The sequence below is a fragment of the Dermacentor albipictus genome, chromosome 2 (genome assembly GCF_038994185.2).
Source record: "Dermacentor albipictus isolate Rhodes 1998 colony chromosome 2, USDA_Dalb.pri_finalv2, whole genome shotgun sequence".
NCBI classification, from domain to species: domain Eukaryota; kingdom Metazoa; phylum Arthropoda; class Arachnida; order Ixodida; family Ixodidae; genus Dermacentor; species Dermacentor albipictus.
In genome coordinates this window covers 20,011,713-20,028,512 of record NC_091822.1, presented here as the reverse complement: position 1 = coordinate 20,028,512, position 16,800 = coordinate 20,011,713, and the positions used below count along the sequence as shown (strand labels likewise).

At 46.5% G+C, this 16,800-nt stretch overlaps 1 protein-coding gene and 1 pseudogene across 3 annotated transcripts in view; one reads left to right on the top strand and one right to left on the bottom strand.

Annotated features, from left to right (window-relative positions):
* Positions 1 to 16,800, top strand: part of SerT (Serotonin transporter) — a 515,765-nt gene that overhangs the window by 37,692 nt on the left and 461,273 nt on the right. For all 3 annotated transcript variants that reach the window (XM_070533507.1, XM_070533506.1, XM_070533508.1), the window contains exon 2: positions 5,764 to 5,898. In XM_070533507.1, the coding sequence (XP_070389608.1) occupies positions 5,764 to 5,898 (135 nt within the window). The remainder of the gene's footprint in view (positions 1 to 5,763; positions 5,899 to 16,800) is intronic.
* LOC139056445 (uncharacterized) lies at positions 1,173 to 3,874 on the bottom strand (annotated as a pseudogene).

The following is a 16,800-nucleotide window of genomic DNA, read 5'->3' as shown; positions in this document are numbered from 1 at the left end:
TATGGGGTGTGCTTACCGCCTGCTTCACCTCCACCGCGGGTAGGCGGGGCATTGTACTATCTTCGCAATCAACCCATGTGTGGGGAGTGCTTAAATCCTGCTTCACCTCCGACGCGGGTCGGCCCGCATTGCAGTATCTTCGGGATCGGCCCCGTATGGGCAGTGCTTACCGCCTGCTTCAACTCCGCCCCGGATCGACCCGGCATTGCATTATCTCCGGGATGGGGCCACGTATGGGAAGTTTTTTGCTTACCGCAACGACACGAAAATTTCCTAGGACGGTAGAGGTGCACAGCTTCGCTGTAAAACTAAGGGAGCTGGGTTTGAAGCGCAAGCGCAGCCATGAAAGGAGAAAGAAAGTGGTTGTACCGTACATGCAAGGGATACCGCATAGCTTAAAGAAGGTGACCCGAATAGTGCAAGTGGACGCTGTACTTTAAGCTCCACAAATGCTATCAAGGATATGCAAGGCCACCGCTCTGTTGAAAAAGGCGCGGTGAGTATCCACGAACGATCGTTGGTCGCCGTTTGTGCACTGCGTACAAGTTGTCTTTTATCGCTTCCCTTTCTCTGACAGCAGACAGGCAAATGCCTCAATGACAGGCTAAGGGAAACAAGCAAAAATTGAACTTTTGTCGAGATGTACATGTCTTCGTGCATTGTAATGATTGCGAGCGTAAGTCACTGTTTAATGACTGTGTAGTAGTGTTTGGAAGTACAAATAAAGATACAAGGGAAATTGTAGAAGCAAGCTTGATTGCAAATGAAGGTGCTAACTACGTCAGCGCTTCATCGATTACTGTAAGAAGAAAGGAAAGTGCCTGCTTGGAAAATGTTCGGTTGAGCGTGCCATGATTTTTAATCGCTTAGCCGGTATCAGCACCATGCTCTTTTGAAATAAAGTTCAGTTAATAGATAGTGCACGTCCTGTCGTATTGGTTGTCCGTGTCAATCCAGCGCTATGACTTGAATGGATGCAACGAACCAACTACCCAAACATCTGCACCCAAGTATTCAGCCCTGCGGCACTATTTGATTATTGACCTGAAAATTTGCATGAACGTCACCTATGCGTACAGATTGTTCGCGATCAAACAAATAACTTTTAATGCGATAGGGTTGTTGCATTGCAGGGTCGACAGCGTTGTTGCATTCTCCCTTTGCGCTGTCACTTACGCCAGCCGTGTGCGCAACTGATCCACATGACAGCGCTGTATTCCCAGGGGTGTCTCCAGCCTTACCATGCGATTCCCCTCCGTCGCTATCACAGTCCCTGGTAGCCGTTTGCGCCCTCGCTGAAACTGGAGGGACCAGATGCGCTTGCCAGGTGGGAACAGTGGTTGTGTATTGGCCGACGGAAACTGTTCCTGGATCGCGTCAGCCTCTGCAGGTAGCCCGCCTTCTGGGAAGTGGGCCGACAGCCCTGTCCGGGGCTGGAATCCAATGAGTAGTTGCGCGGGTGATTTACCGCTTTCGAGAGGCGTCGATCAGTAACGGAACAGAAAACGGCACAGTTGTTCCTGTAATTTGCCGCGTTTGCATTTCTCGAGACCCTCTTTTGTTGTTCGCACAGGCCGCTCCGCTAATCCATTTGATTGTGGATGGTACGGTGCTGTCCTGACGTGGCGTATGCTATTTTCCTGCATGAACTTTGCCATTGCCGCGCTCGAGAATTGCGGGCCATTGTCCGACACCACACACTGCGGAATACCAAAACGGGCGAAACTTTCTCTGAGCATCTGAACAGTTGTGTTTGTTGTCTCTGTTTAAACATGCGTTGCTTCTTCCGCTTGGTTTCCGCGTCAACTAGGATGAATATTAGGTAACCATCAACAGGGCCTGCAAAATCCATATGCAATTGGTACCACCGCTTTCGTGTCTTGGGCCACGGGGAAGGAACTTCCGCCGCAGGCATCGACCAACACTGCACGCACTGGGGGCAGCCTTTCACCAACCTTTCAATGTCATTGTCTAATCCGGGGTACCAGAATAACGTACGCGCAAGCCTCTTCATGGCCCCGATTTTTGGGTGCGTATCTTGCAGCTCGTTCAATAAGCACTGTCGGGCTGTCTCCGGCACGACCACACGATGACCCCAGTAAATGAGGCTATGGCTCACGTCGAGCTCGTGTCGGCGGGTGAAGTACGGAAGCAGATGCTGCTGCTGCTCCTTGACAAGATATGATGGCCAGCCAGGCTCGATCCATTCCCGGACTTGCCGCAGTGTGCCGTCCTCCTGGGTCAGCGCAATTATTTGTTCAGATGGAAGGGCACTTGCATCTAAACCCTGCGTGTAGAGCACATATTTCACTACCACTTGACTTCCGCGTTCATGATCCCCTGGCAAAGGCATGCGACTAAGAGCGTCCGCGTTTCCATTGTGCCGTCCCTTGCGGTATTCCAGATTGTATAGGTATGCTGATAGAAGGAGCGCCCAAGGCTGAATTCGAGCTGCCGCCATCTGCGGAATCGGTTTGTCTGGGTGAAAGAGCCCGGTGAGTGGCTTGTGATCCGTTAATAATGTGAAACGGTTGCCGAACAGGAAAACGCGAAAGTTTGAAATTCCAAATACCAAGGCAAGCGCTTCTTTCTCTATTTGTGAATAATTGCGTTCTGCTGACGTCGGCGTTCTTGAACGAAATGCTCTCGGATGGTCCACGCCCTCAATGCCGTGAGATAATACTGCGCCTAAACCGTCCGATGAAGCGTCGCACTCTAGTCGCAATTCCTTCTACGGATCGTAGTGAACCAGAAAATTTGCCTTTAACAAGGCACGCTTTGTTTCCTCAAAACAATTCCTGCTCTTCTTTCCAGTTCCAGCGTTGGCCTTTCGCCAGCAACCGATATAGCGGAGCCAGGGTTGTAGCCAAAATCGGCAGAAACTTCGAGTAATACGTTATTAGCCCCAGAAACGACATAAGTAGGCTTACCGACTCTGGTTTTGGTGCAGCTGTTACGGCTTCGCGGTTGTCACGCAGCGGGTCAAGGGCGGTTGCATCAGTCTTGGGCCCCAGAAACTGCACTTCTTTCTCTCGGAACCGACATTTGGCTTTGTTCAGCTGGAGGCCACTGTCCCGCAGTCTCTGCAACACTTGTCGAAGCGTCGACGTGTCATGTTGTTGCTCGGCAATTATAATGTCGTCCAAGTATACGCGCACTCATGGTAAGCCCCGCAATAACGACTCAATGCGCCGCTGGAACAGTGCGGCAGCAGACGAGACGCCGAAGGCTAACCCGCTGCACGAGTATAAGCCCTGGTGCGTGTTGATGACGGTTATCTTTTTAGCCTCTTCATCAAGCGCGAGCTGGTTATAAGCATTCCGCAAGTCCAGTGTTGTGAATACTTGTCCCCCGTAGAGCGCAGCAAAAATGTCATCAACTTTGGCAATGGGTACTGCTCCAGGTGAGTGGCGGGATTCACGGCGAGTTTAAAATCGCCGCACAGCCTGATGTCCCCATTCTTCTTCACCACTGGTACAACAGGCGCAGCCCGCTCGGGAACACTCACCGGCGACAAAACGCCTTGCTGAACGAAGTGGTCGATTTCCGCGGACACAGCTTTGCGAAGCACAAACGGCACCGAACGAGCCCTCAAAAACCGTGGCACTGCACCTTCTTTCTTGTGCAGCTTGACGGGCGCACCCTTGCAACAGCCCAGCCGGTCTTCAAACAAGTCTGAGAACTCATCAAGCAAATCTTTTATGCCGTCTTCTGACTGCAGCGCATGAACGCCTGGTAGAGCCTGTTCTTCGAAGAGTGACAAGCCGGCTTCGCGAAAAGCTTGAATTGTGTTTCTACCACACAGTAGTGGTCCGTCACAGTCGATTACCACGAGCGAACTGTCCACTTGCGTCTTGCCGTGCTCCACCCTCATGGCTACTCGGCCGAGCGCTGGAAGAGGCCCCAAGAAGCAGGCCAATCGAAGCGGCGTTTTTTCTAGCCCAGGCCACCACTTACGATGCCTCTTAAACACGTTTTTTGGGAATAACACTGACGGATGACCCTGTGTCGCTCAGCATCCGCAGTGTCCTGCCGCCCCAGACCAAGTTTCGTTCCATTGGTCGCGTCCTCTGGTCAGCATTGTTCTGAGTGGATAGGGCGAAAAGCATTTCTTCCACGCTCTCTTCCTTATAGGACAGTTCGATGAGTGCGTAGGATCCCTGTTGGTTGGTGCGCCGGCGTTGGCACATTCTCGCCAAGTGTCCTCTAGTGCCGCATTTCCGGCACACCTTCCCGACATGTTGGCATTCGTGTGCCGAATGACTTGAGCCGCATCTCCAGCACGAAGGGCGTGGGTCTCGTCTATCGTACCCGCTGTCAGCATTTCGTCCGCTGCCATGACGCCGTTGAACGAAGAGCACATTGCTACTGTCTTTCTCGCCATCTGCATTCCTCATGGAATGTACGTTACTTTCAGTCGTTTCTGAAGACATTGCGAATTCCTCAGCTTCCTGCTGAGTCAGCTTCCTTTGCGTCAGCAGGAACCGCCTCGTATCGTCGTCTCGGATACCACAGAGTATCCGGTCTCGTAACATTCTGTCCAGAAAAGTGCCGAAGTTGCAATCTTTCGCTAGACGTCGAAGTCAGCCATAAAGTATTTAACTGTCTCGCCATCTTCTTGTTTCCGTAAGAAAAATGCGTGACTTGCCGCCGTCTCGTTCACTTGCGGGCTGTAGTGCTCTTCTAGCACCTTCACAACTTCGTCGTATGCTAAGCTGTTCACGGGCATTGACGGGCATCGTCCCTCAAGAACTCGAACCACGCTATCACTGCGCGATGCTACCAAAAGTACCCGGTGCTTTGATGAGTCCTTAATATCGTTGCCTACGAAGTAAGCCTCGAGGCGAACACGGTAGGCATCCCAACTGTATACTGTCTTGTCAAACTCGGGTGGCCTTGATCCCATCCTCGTCGCCACTGAAATGACGCAACACAGAAGCTGAAGAATACTGTTCTGTTTATTGCTCTGTACTTGAGCTTTTAAGTTACTGAAAAGAAACCACGTGAGGAGCGACACCCGCTGCGCCCAAGCATCGTTTCTTGCTGGCAGCTGAGAAGGAACTCGGCGCACAAGTACGCTTTATCGACGACGCTGCAAATACAGAAATCAGATAGGGCGATAGTATGGGACCTCTGTAATATCAGTATTTTTGCACACAGGGATAAACTACCACATTTAAATATGAGAATAATTATATTGCCTAATGCTTCCGCAATATACGAAGCACTCAGCTTTATGGTATAAGAAATATTGTCTAACCCAACGCTTGAGTTTTTTCAGATTTAGGATTGTAGAACACACTTCATCAGGAAAGAGACAAAATCAATGGTTACAACATGTAGGAGGATAGGATGAAGCTACAGGCCGATTATTGTATATCTCATAGAACTATTCACTAAATCAATAAGCAACTGCGGCTGCCTCAGTGTACATTTCTTATTTCTAATTTATTTTATCAGTTTTTCTGATAGTCTCTGGTCTATTCTCTGATAGTCTCTGGTTCTTTTTCTCTTACAATATGCTTTTCATAATAAGGTCGTTTCATAATAAAGACGGGAAGTGAGGACACAGAAGAGCGCTTGTACTCGTTTTTATTTTTCTCACTCCCTTGTCTCGCCTCGCGCTGCGCCACACATTCGGCATTGACGGTACATTTGCCTTTCTCATTTCGCGCCATGATTTTTACGTATTCTTTACCCAGTCCAAGGGACACGCAACATTTGTCTCCTGGAACTCAAAACAATATTTCTATTTCCTCACAGGCGCCTTCCTGATTCCGTACACAGTGATGCTGATGTTCGGTGGCCTGCCGCTCTTTTACCTGGAATTGGCCATGGGCCAGTACTACCGCAGCGGGTGCCTAACTATTTGGAAGAAGATATTTCCCATCTTTAAAGGTAAGTCTACTTGACTTAACTGCAGTAAAAACAGAACCAGTCTCGAGAACCCTTCTTGAAATGAAAAAAATTTTTTTTTCGGATGAACAAAAAAATATTTCGGGATCAGCAAGTTAGTATTAGCAGTATAGACTGGGAGCATCATTAAAAAAGCGTAAAACTACAGCGGTGACTAAGTCAAAGTCAACAACATGGTGCTGTACTTCCCACACATTTATTAGGAAGCAGAATGCACATACTCATTGCTCATTTGTGAAGCCTAACACCTTACCATAGAGTGCGAAGCCTGAACTTATAAATGTCCGTTCATGATTGGATATTGATAGATTCGTTGAACTAACGCACTCTCACCTAACTGCTGAATAGTTTCGGCTTCTATTAGTTCGCGCACGTGCTTGCTTTTATGTGTCACTATTTGTACTCAAGCAGTAGGGGCTGGCATGCTCACTTGCCAAAGTGTAATGGATAAACGGCATCCTCAACCTATTTTTACCTTAATATTGTGCTCGCTAAGTCTTTCATTAACCCTCCTGGCACTCTGTTTTACGTACAGCTCACCAGATGTTAACGGAACCTGGTAGACTGCACCTTTAGTGCGATCGTGAAACATTATACTGTGCTTATTTTACCGGTGTTTTCAGTCACCACAATCACTGAGGTGCTGAATCAGCCTGCGCAGTGGAGACAGTTTCCTTGGGGCTGAAAAGGCGCTCGCGCTCTTCATGTTATTCTTTTCAGATTGCGAGACCGCCCGTGAGCATACCGGAATAGCACCTTTCTCATTTTCCAATTCAGTGCAACATTCAGGAAACTTAGGGAATACTTAACGAGCATTTCTGGAATAGAGGCTTATACAAGTTCTGGATAAGATGCTTATTATTCTCGAGCACGATTCACCCTCGCAACCTTCTGTGTCATATAGAGTGGTGAATCGTGGTTTCAGAATAGTGGCGTTAAATTTTCCGAAATGGTGGCCTTGTGTGTTGATACGTTTGGAGAGGGGCAGCTGCGGTATGAATTTTACATGCGATTTGTGAATATGAAAACCCAGCCTAAAAGGGGTTTGCATTTGTCCGATCTATTGTTCTCGGCTAGTGGTGCATTCGAGTAGATACGCAACATTACAAGTGTCGCAGTTGTAATTTCCTTGGATCTTGAACGAAATTGAGGGCGCAGTGCTCATGGCAACATTAGCGCTACTAATCATGGGGCAGAGTTTGCATCCAAGTTTTCAGCATGGTGCGCAGCCCCTGCAATTAGATGAGTTAATTTTTAAGGACGGGAAAACATCTCTGAGTTTGGTGGCCCGTCTGTATACCACCCGTTGAGGTTCACGTGTGGGATTTTCTCGCTCTGCAACAGTGTGGCACGATGGTCCCGGTTGAGCGCGGCGCTTTGGACGACAGAAGCAATGGAGCTGGACATGTCATGCAGCTGTTTTGCCAACGAATAGAAATGGTAGACGTTCTCAAGAGCGCTTGCGGTGACGGAAGCCGCGGAGGAGGCTTTGATGCCATCCCTGGGCGCTGCTTCGTACACTTGCGCTGAAGGATGAGAACCCGGGAGTATGAGTGTGCTTTAAAGAACAATTAGGGGCTGCGCCATTGTATTGGAAGCAAGCAATCTTCCGTCCACCAGACGCCTGTTTTACTCCGACTTCTTCATCCTCCGCTTCTCCCCTTCAGCTTGTCCAGAATATTAGGGGTGTCCCAACTATCATGCAGCAAGATTTAAGAATGTACAGATGCCACGTAGCTGCGCACAACCAAGGTAATGTTGCTTGCCGGCGCTTGGAGATACTCAGAGAATTTTTGCATTCCGCCTGATTACATTATTTGTCTAAATATTAAATCATCTTCTGAAATATAGACTTAGTGTCGGTGAGAAAATTGTAGAACAACGTGAAATACTCCCGATACAGTATTGTGTTTATCAAAACGTTCTTTATAAAAGTGTTTCTGTGAGCGTCAAAAAAGACCGCGAATACACCCGAAATTGCCGCGCGTGGCCATTTTGACAAGTTGACAAGGAGCGTCATGGTGAATAAGGATGGTATGGACGAGGGAGTCGTCTACGTCTGTTGCACAAAAGGTTGGACGAGCTCTGGTGATCGAAAACAGAGTTCTTTAATTGGTTCCGACTCGAATCCACTCGTTTCCGTACTCAGATGTGGAGAAAGGTCTCAGGACGCCCACATGAACACGATAGAAGGCTTCAGAAGTAACGTCAAAATGTTGGAGTCAAGCATCAGATAGCGCAGACTGCTTCTTTTGGCGCTTACATACCTCACAAGAAGCAAAATAACGGCGGACAGACTGGTACAAGCCAAACTAGAATAATCGTCACTGGGCACGCTCGTACGTACGAGGTTTTCCGAGGTGAGCAGACGTTTGTACACCGTGCAGCTGGAATAGAACAGTTGTACTAAGATACCAGGAAATGACAAGCAGCACCAATTACCTACTAGGGTGCGTGCCACGCCGATATAGAGTGCCGTCCTGGAGTAGGAACATGCGAAGGGAGGGATCGCTTGACAAATATTTGAGCGTGTCCATGATACGACGTATGTCGGTGTCTCGGCGCTGCTCGGTAGCGAGATAAGCGAAAGCAGACGGCGAAAATACAGAAGTGGAAACATCGGTCAAAGGAACATCAGGAGGGCCCACAGGTGGCGGGTCAAGCAGTCAGCATCTTCGGGTAATTGGCCAGATTTGTAGGCAACTTTGAATGAGAATTCCTCCAGGAGAAGCATCCAGTGACCTAGGCACATGGTGGGCTCTTTTAGGGGCGAAAGTCAGCAGAGGGGTGGTCTGTGGTGACTATGCATGACCGGCGACACAGTAAGGATGAAATTTCGCCACTGTCCAAACAAGGCACTCATGTTCAGGGATGGAATAATTCCGCTCTGCTGGAGAAAGCAGACGGCTGGCGTATGCAATCATGCGGTCGTGGCCTCGCTGACGTCGGTACAAAATGGCACCGATGCCATGACCACTGGCATCAGCGCGGACTTCTGTTGGAGCATTCGGGCTGAAGTGCGGTGGAATGGTTGAGGATGTCAGGAGAGAGATAAGCTTGCAGAATGTGGTTGCTTGTGAAGAACCCTAAAATAATGAAACGTCTACTTTCAGAAGTGCAGTAAGAAGACGGTCGTCTTCCGAAATATTGAACAGGAATCATCGGAAGTAGGAGCACAGGCCCACGAACGTCCGGACATCTTGTGTACATTGTGTTGGCACGGAAAGCTTCTGTGTGGCATGAAATTTGTCAGGATGTGGGCGCACCCCAGATGAATCAACGGGATCAACGAGCATAGTGATTTGGTGGCGTCCGAAGTGACATTCAGAGAAATTAAGTTGAAGGCGAGGATTGTGAAAAGTGCAAAGAACGAGCGAGAGGCGCTCCAGGTTCGTTAGAAATTTAGGAGCGATAACGATGATGCCATAAAAGTAATAACTACAGAAGGACCACTAGATGCCATTGAGTAGTGTGTCTATCATGCATTCAAAAGTAGCTGCAGCATTGCATAATGCGAAAGGCATGACTGAACAGGTAAAAGCCATCAGGCGTCATAAAAGCAGTCGTCTCGTGCTCAATGTCGCGGACGGCTATCTGCCAGTAGCCGGAATGAAGCGCGATGGAAGAAATGTACTTCCCACCAGGGAGGCACTCGAGGGCCGCATCAATGCGCAGCAAAGGATAAACGTCTTTCTTGTTAAGGTGTCGGTAGCCCACGCAAAAGCTCCAGGTGTCGCTCTTCTTTTAAATTAGATTGAGAAATGACGCCCTAGGAGTGGATGGCGGTTCCACGATCCACCGAGAGAGCACCTTAATTTAAATAATTTATGGGGTTTTCCGTGCCAAAACCACCTTGTGATTATCAGGCACGCCGTAGTGGAGGACTCCGCAAATTTCGACCACTTGGGGTTCTTTAACGTGCACCTAAATTTAACTACACAGGTGTATTCGCATTTCGCCCCCATCAAAATACGGCCGCCGTGGCCGGGATTCGACACCACGACCTCACGCTGAGCAGCCCAACACCATAGCCACTGAGCAACCACGGCCGGTACGAGAGAGCATCTTCTGGACCTCTGTTTGAATGATTTGTCGTTCATGCGAAGACACACGGTGTGGTCAGGTGTGAACAAGATGTGCATCACAGGTCACATCATGGTGTGCCGTGAGAGAGTTGTGGCCTAAAAGACGACCATGCAGGTAAAAAAATATCACTGAACGTGGCGTACAGGTGGCATAACTGATCGGCTTGATGAGGCGGAAGTTCTGCAGCAAAGAAGTTTCTGAACTCCGGAAAGACGACCGGCAAAGAAGATGAACAATCATCGAGATACGACGTAATATCAGAACTCAAGGCTGATGAATGGCAGTTTTGGGAGGACAACGTGCATAATGCTATGCCTCTACTCTACTCTACAACTCTACTAGCCATAAGGCTGGTAGTGTCGTTGGTGATAATGACAACGCTGTATGGAAAAACGACGTGATTGGCAAGGAAGACGTCCGCCAGAGAAGAAACAGCATTTTCACTGTCAGGCACACATGGAGCTGGTGAAAGGAGGACGCAGGTCGTCGCTTTTGGGGCGAATGTGCTCGGCGGCATCTACAGGGAACTTCCTGGGGAGGGCCAGGGCAAATCGAGTTCAACAAGTTCAACGGAGCAGTCGTTAAGTGCGGAGTGAGCGTACAGAAAATCAAGGCCTAGAATAACTTCATGCGGACACTCTTGAAGAACAGTGAAGAAAACATATGTTCAGCGGCCAGCGAGACTAGCGCTCCCGTTTCGTCTCTCTTCTTCATCTGCGTTTTTAGTGCGTGCTCTAAGTAATAAAGATACAGCGAGAGTGGCGCACATTCCTATCGTGGCCATTCTTCTTTCGCCAGCGACTCGCGCAACACAGGACGCCGCAGGTGTCAGGATATTAGTGAGGCGTCGACGAAGGTGGCCGCTTATCACAGAGATGCGCGCATTGGTATCAGGCAGAGCAGTGGCACGGGCACCATTCACGTCCATATCGAGTAAATACCTATCCGTCGGTAAGGTCACCAGACGAATTGCAGTCCGGGTAATTATAGCAGCGTCACTTCTTGGAGTTGCACCCATCAGTTTCCCGTAAAGCGCTGAGGCGCGGGAGACGGAGACTAGCGAATAATGGGTGAGCGAAACAGGGGACGTCGTGGTGAGGGTGATCGACTCTGTCGTGTAGATGAGGATTCCTGAGTAGTCTCGATCACAGTCGAGCACCCGCGATTGTGCTGCAATGTACAAACATTCATGTCTTATAACCAATGCCGTGATTCGTAGATCAGATTTCGAAGGACTACTTTGCACACAGCCATCGTAGTGATTTGAGTATTGGTATCCAGCTTTTCTGGACATGAGCGTTTAGTTCGAGTGAGTGCTACCACGTGGCGTACAGACCATCAACTTTTCGAACTTTCCGCAGTGGCGCGTGATGACGTCAACGAAACAAAAATAAAATAATTAAGAGCTATGAACGCGCATTGAACTTCGCCACAATGCTTGTACCGCGGGCGTTATCAGTGTTTTTGCTAAAGCTAGCAGCTTATCGCCTGGAAATTACTAATCATCGTAAGAGTCGCGACGAGCGATGATTGATTCTGTGCTTTTGATGCGGTCCTTTTTCTCTCTTTTCTTCTTTCTCATTTTTCTTGTAGATGCAACTGACTAAACAAGCTAGGTTAACCGTCAGAAGCACTCTGTGGCAGCCTTCCTTCAGTCGGCACACATTCTTAACGTCCGAACATCGCATAGCGCCTACGAGAGGCGCCATCGTGGACGGCTTTTGATTTTGACCTATGGATTTCGTTAAGGTGCCCCCAAATATTTCCCTAGCGATTTTCCTATCCGCACTCATGGGCTACTGCAGCAGCTGCACTACGAGACGTGCTTAAGTATTAAAGGCATGTACATGGATGTGTCACTTTTGCACTTTGACGCAAAAGTCACGATACAAGAATTGAGCAAACTGTCTCTGTGTCGTCGTCCGTTAGCATGTTATCGCCAAAATTGCTCGCTATATTACGTCACATTTACGGATCGCCAGGCCAGGTACACCCTTGGGTATGACATATACAGTAGATGGAGTTAGTTCTCAAAGTAGTCTCATGTAACGGTTATCCACATGCATGAAGAAAGACTGCTATTTAAAATTATTGTGCAGTAACATATGCGGGCTTTGTCTGTTCTCCATCTTGTTTACCATGTTGTCGTTCCGCCTTTACAACACATCTGCAATATCGAACGCCATAAAAGCTACCCACATACTTAATTTGACCTCGCGCACAAGTCCTGACACTCACTTGTATTCAAGACTTGTGCGACTGCCAAGGACATCATCTATGAATGTTATATAATACATTATGGGGTTTTACGTGCCAAAACCATGATGAGTGATTCCGCAATAATGTGGATCACTTGAGTTTCTTTAACGCGCGCCTAATCATAAGTACACGAGTGTTTCCGCATTTTACACCCATCGAAATACGGCTGCCGTGGCTAGGATTCGATCCCACGACCTCGTGATTAGCAGCCAAACCCAATAAAAGCTAAGCAACAACGGAGTAGAAGGATTGTTGGCAGTTCGAGGAAGGTGACAGCTGGCACGTGAGAAAATTTGTTCCCATCCTCATTGCGCTAGAATTGGTACCAGCCGTCTAAAAATGACACTGTAGAGTGTACTGTATTTAATGTGGTGGAGTCCGCGTCCAATATTTCAGACCCTAGTCCCACTAACCACTGACGACCAGGTATCTCGCTTATACCTGCAGTCGCCTGACAGCTGCCAGGCGCTGGCGTCGGCCGCAGGACCTACGTACTTGACCTCTCTTGAACACTTGCCGACATTCTCGCCTTATTTCGCACCATCGCGTTTCAGTTGAACTGATTCAACAGCCAACTTATTTGTTCCAAAATTTGGCCACCGTGTCAGCGTTATGGCTTCTTATTTTTAGGTCATCTTCTATATTTAGGCTAATGTAGTCTTGAGATTTCCAGCAGTTTGATCTTTCCCAAAATACCTGCATTATTGTCGGCCTCTGTTCATATTTTTTCGGACTTTTAATAGACGTTAAATCCACAGCACGGCCCCTTGATCACCCTGCTCAAAAAGTAATATTATTTTCCTGGGGTCCAGCGCAAGCTTCTGCCTTCTTGCCGTTTATCGACCTTCTGATTTCCCTGTCACATGTATCCCATTTTGACGACTACGACCCCACGGAAGTTTGAAATGATGTAATGGCCATGGAATTGACACCGTTTAATTCAATTCTATCGTGGACACTAGCCGCTTTCCCTCACTGCGAATGAATAATTTAATTAATGAGCGCCATTCTTAAGCATATAAATTCATAGTCTAAAAAATATCTGTGGATACCACGCACTGTGCGAGTCGATGTAACCAAAGCTTTTGGTGTTGTCTGTTTCGATTGACGTTAGTTTGCGGTAATATAGATTGCGAATGTATGATTTATTCACCGTATGGTGCAATACGAGAGTAGTGAGTTGATGGCAAATGATACCTTGCGTGCACTACTGCTATTTGTCTGCGTAATACGCAAAATACAGCGAGCCATGTTTGCTTGAGACAATGCTGTACGCCATTGTTTGTAACCTGTGAGAGGGTTGAGCATTGTCATTGCTTCACATGGCACATCGAATCGAGGCAGACGTGTTCGCACAATTATGGTGCTCCACGTGCCAAAACGCTTTCGGATAATGAGGCACGCCATAGTGGCGCACTGCGGATTAACTTTGATACCCTGGTGTTCTTTGACGTGCTCCAAAATGAAAGTGCATGAACGTTTCGGCATCTCGTACCCGTCGAAATCCGGCTTGCGCGGCGGCGATTGAACCCTCGACCTCGAGCAATGCCATAGCCGTCAAGCTACCGCGGCGGGCACATAAGTGTTGATTTGACGTGCGACCACTTCAGTAATGTCGCCTATACCCTGCGGTAATTAATTCAGGCTTTGAGTCTGCACGGCCTGCGTCAGTTGTCCGCTGGAGAAATTTGCATCGTGTTCAATTTTTAAAAATAGCAGAAACATACAGTACAGGTCTTCAATTTGCCCGCTACTGCTGTCGTGTACACAGTAGTAGTAGGGTTTTGTTATCTTCTCAAGTCGACTTTTCCCTGTCCGCCCCGCCCCCCCACTCCCCCGTATGAGAACTGCGAGCAAAGAATGACAAGGGCGTTTCAGTTTGAGTTTCAGTTTATTTTTTTTAATAAGGAGGAGACCTACATGTTTACATAAGTATACAGAAGGAGGTCCCAGAGCATGTGGCTGAAAGGGGACCTCCTGTCAGAAAATATATACATTAAAGGAAATACAAGGCATGAAACAGCAATACAGTAGTCACTATGAGGAAGATTCTTCAAAGTATAAGTACAAACTGTAAAGTAATATAAAGTCACTAGCTAGTCCTACAATTAAAACAGTAGTTTAGGGCATTCGCAACATAACAAACCAAAATACTTATAAAGGCTATAAATGAGAGAAAAATAAAACTAAAGAAAAAAGAAAAGAAACGGCAAGGAAATGAGCGGGAGTGAGGTGAATAGCTTAGATATGTGGAATATTTTGGCTATCTAGTAGAAAAGTGAATAATGTTTTCTTGAAAAAACTCAAAGAGGAAGAGTGCTTGACATTTAATGGGAGGCTGTTCAAGTGAATAATGCTGCGAAATATCCAGATTGTTTTCCATAATTAGTATGTATTAGGGGCAATAGGAAATTGTTGTTAGCTGCAAACCTTGTGCGGTCCAAGTTAACCAAAGTAGCCGCAGAAAATATATTTACTGCGGAAGGATTACGTATTACCTTAAATAACGTTAAGGCTAAGTTATATTTAACAATATGTTTTACTGAAAGTATTCTGTGGTTCAAAAGCATAGCAGAAGCACTGCAGTTGTATGAGCTGAACTACAATATCCGTATGGCTTTATTCTGCAAATGCTGTAGTGGTGCTATATGAGTTGGATATGTGTTACCCCATGCTGTAATGCAATAATTAAGATGGCTGTGAATAAAAGAATAATACAAGATCAGCAATGTTGGTTTGCTAAAATAATATCTAGATTTAAGTAAAATTCTAATACCGGGGGAAATTTTGCGCTTCAAATAGGCGATATGCTTCGTAAATATTAAGTTTGAGTCAAGAATTATTCCAAGAAATGAGCATTCATTAAATGCACTGGTGTTAAGAGAGTTTAGGTTGGCAGTGGGAATGAACTCTGGTATCCTATGATTCGAATTAAAAAGCATAAAAGACGTTTTGGTAGGATTTATGCTTAGCGAGTTAACCTGGCACCACGTTAAAATATTTTTCAGATCAGTGTTTAGCTTAGTAGTCAGGTAGCAAATAATGTACTGTCATCGGCGTAAAGAAAGGCCTCAGTTTCTGTTAAACAAGCGGGTAAATCATTTATATAAAGCAGGAATAGTAGCGGGCCAAGTACAGACCCCTACGGGACCCCTTTTTTGTTTTTTCTGAAATTCGAAAGTGAGGAACTAAAATACACATCTTGTTGTCTATCAGTTAGGTAACTTTTTATAAGTGCTAATGCTGGGCCATCGATGCCCACTGCTCGTAGTTTAGTAAGTAAGATGACGTGGTTTAATGATTCAAATGCTTTGGATAAGTCGATAAAAATTGATTCTGCGTAGAAACCGGCATCTATAGCGCCTTTTATTTTATCCGTGAAAGAAAGTATAGCAAAATCAGTCCAGGATCCTACCCTGAAGCCAAATTGATTTGGCGAAAGAATGTTAAATTTTGAGAAGTATTTGGTTAAGCGTTTTTCAATACCTTTTTCGATAATCTTGCTACAGAAAGGAAGAATAGCAACAGGGCGATAATTAAAAATGTAGGAGCGGTCACCCTTTTTAAATACTGGAATAATTTTTGCTTTTTTTAGTTGACTAGGAAATACTCCAGTCTTAAAGATCAAATTGATAACATGAGATAACGGGCGAGCGATAAGATGAGCTACTAATTTAATATTAATAGAACTGATTTCGTCCAGACCTGCTCCTGTCACCTTTAAATCTTGTATGATAATAATTATTTCATCTGGGCCAGTTGGAAATAGGTACAATGATTGTAAGCATCTCTGAAATGATAGTTGATTATCAGTGGTAGGATCAGAGGAATGGTCACAAAAGAATTCATTAAATGCGTTCGCGATTTCATCTGCTTGTTCATACGTGGCGTCTGATGAATGAAGCGCACATTGGTTTAGCCCGATGGGTTCGGTTCAAGAAGGAATTTATTACATTCCACTGCCGTTTTGAATCTGTGCCGGCTTCAGCTATTCTTAATTCATAATATTTTCTTTTGGCTACCCTGAGCAGATGGTTTAGTAGGGTACAATAGATCTTATAGCAAGTTTTGAGCCGAATGTTAAGAGGGCGGTGTTTAACTTTTCGGTACAGGTTCTCTTTTTTACGTAGGCTAGTGTGTAGACCATTGGTTAACCAAGGGTTCTGTAAAGCTGGGACATGTCTTCTGCATTTTACAAAGCTTGTAGAATTAGCGATACATTTCTTTATGTTGTCCGAGAAGTCATTAAAGGCAAATTCAGCGTTTGATTCTGAAAACACAGAACACCCATTTAGCTCACCAACGTGAGCGATGAAGTCGTCTTTATTAATCACGGCTTTGTAGAATTCATGACAAGGTTTATGTAATTGATAAGGAAGTTTAAGAAAGACAGGAAAATGGTCAGTGATGTTAATTTCAAGTATACCGCAAACCGTAGGGCACACTAGGTTGGAAAATATGTTATCTATTAAGGTGGCCGAAGCCCCTAAATTACATCTAGTTGGAAGCGAAACCAATGATTCGAAGCCAAATCCATGA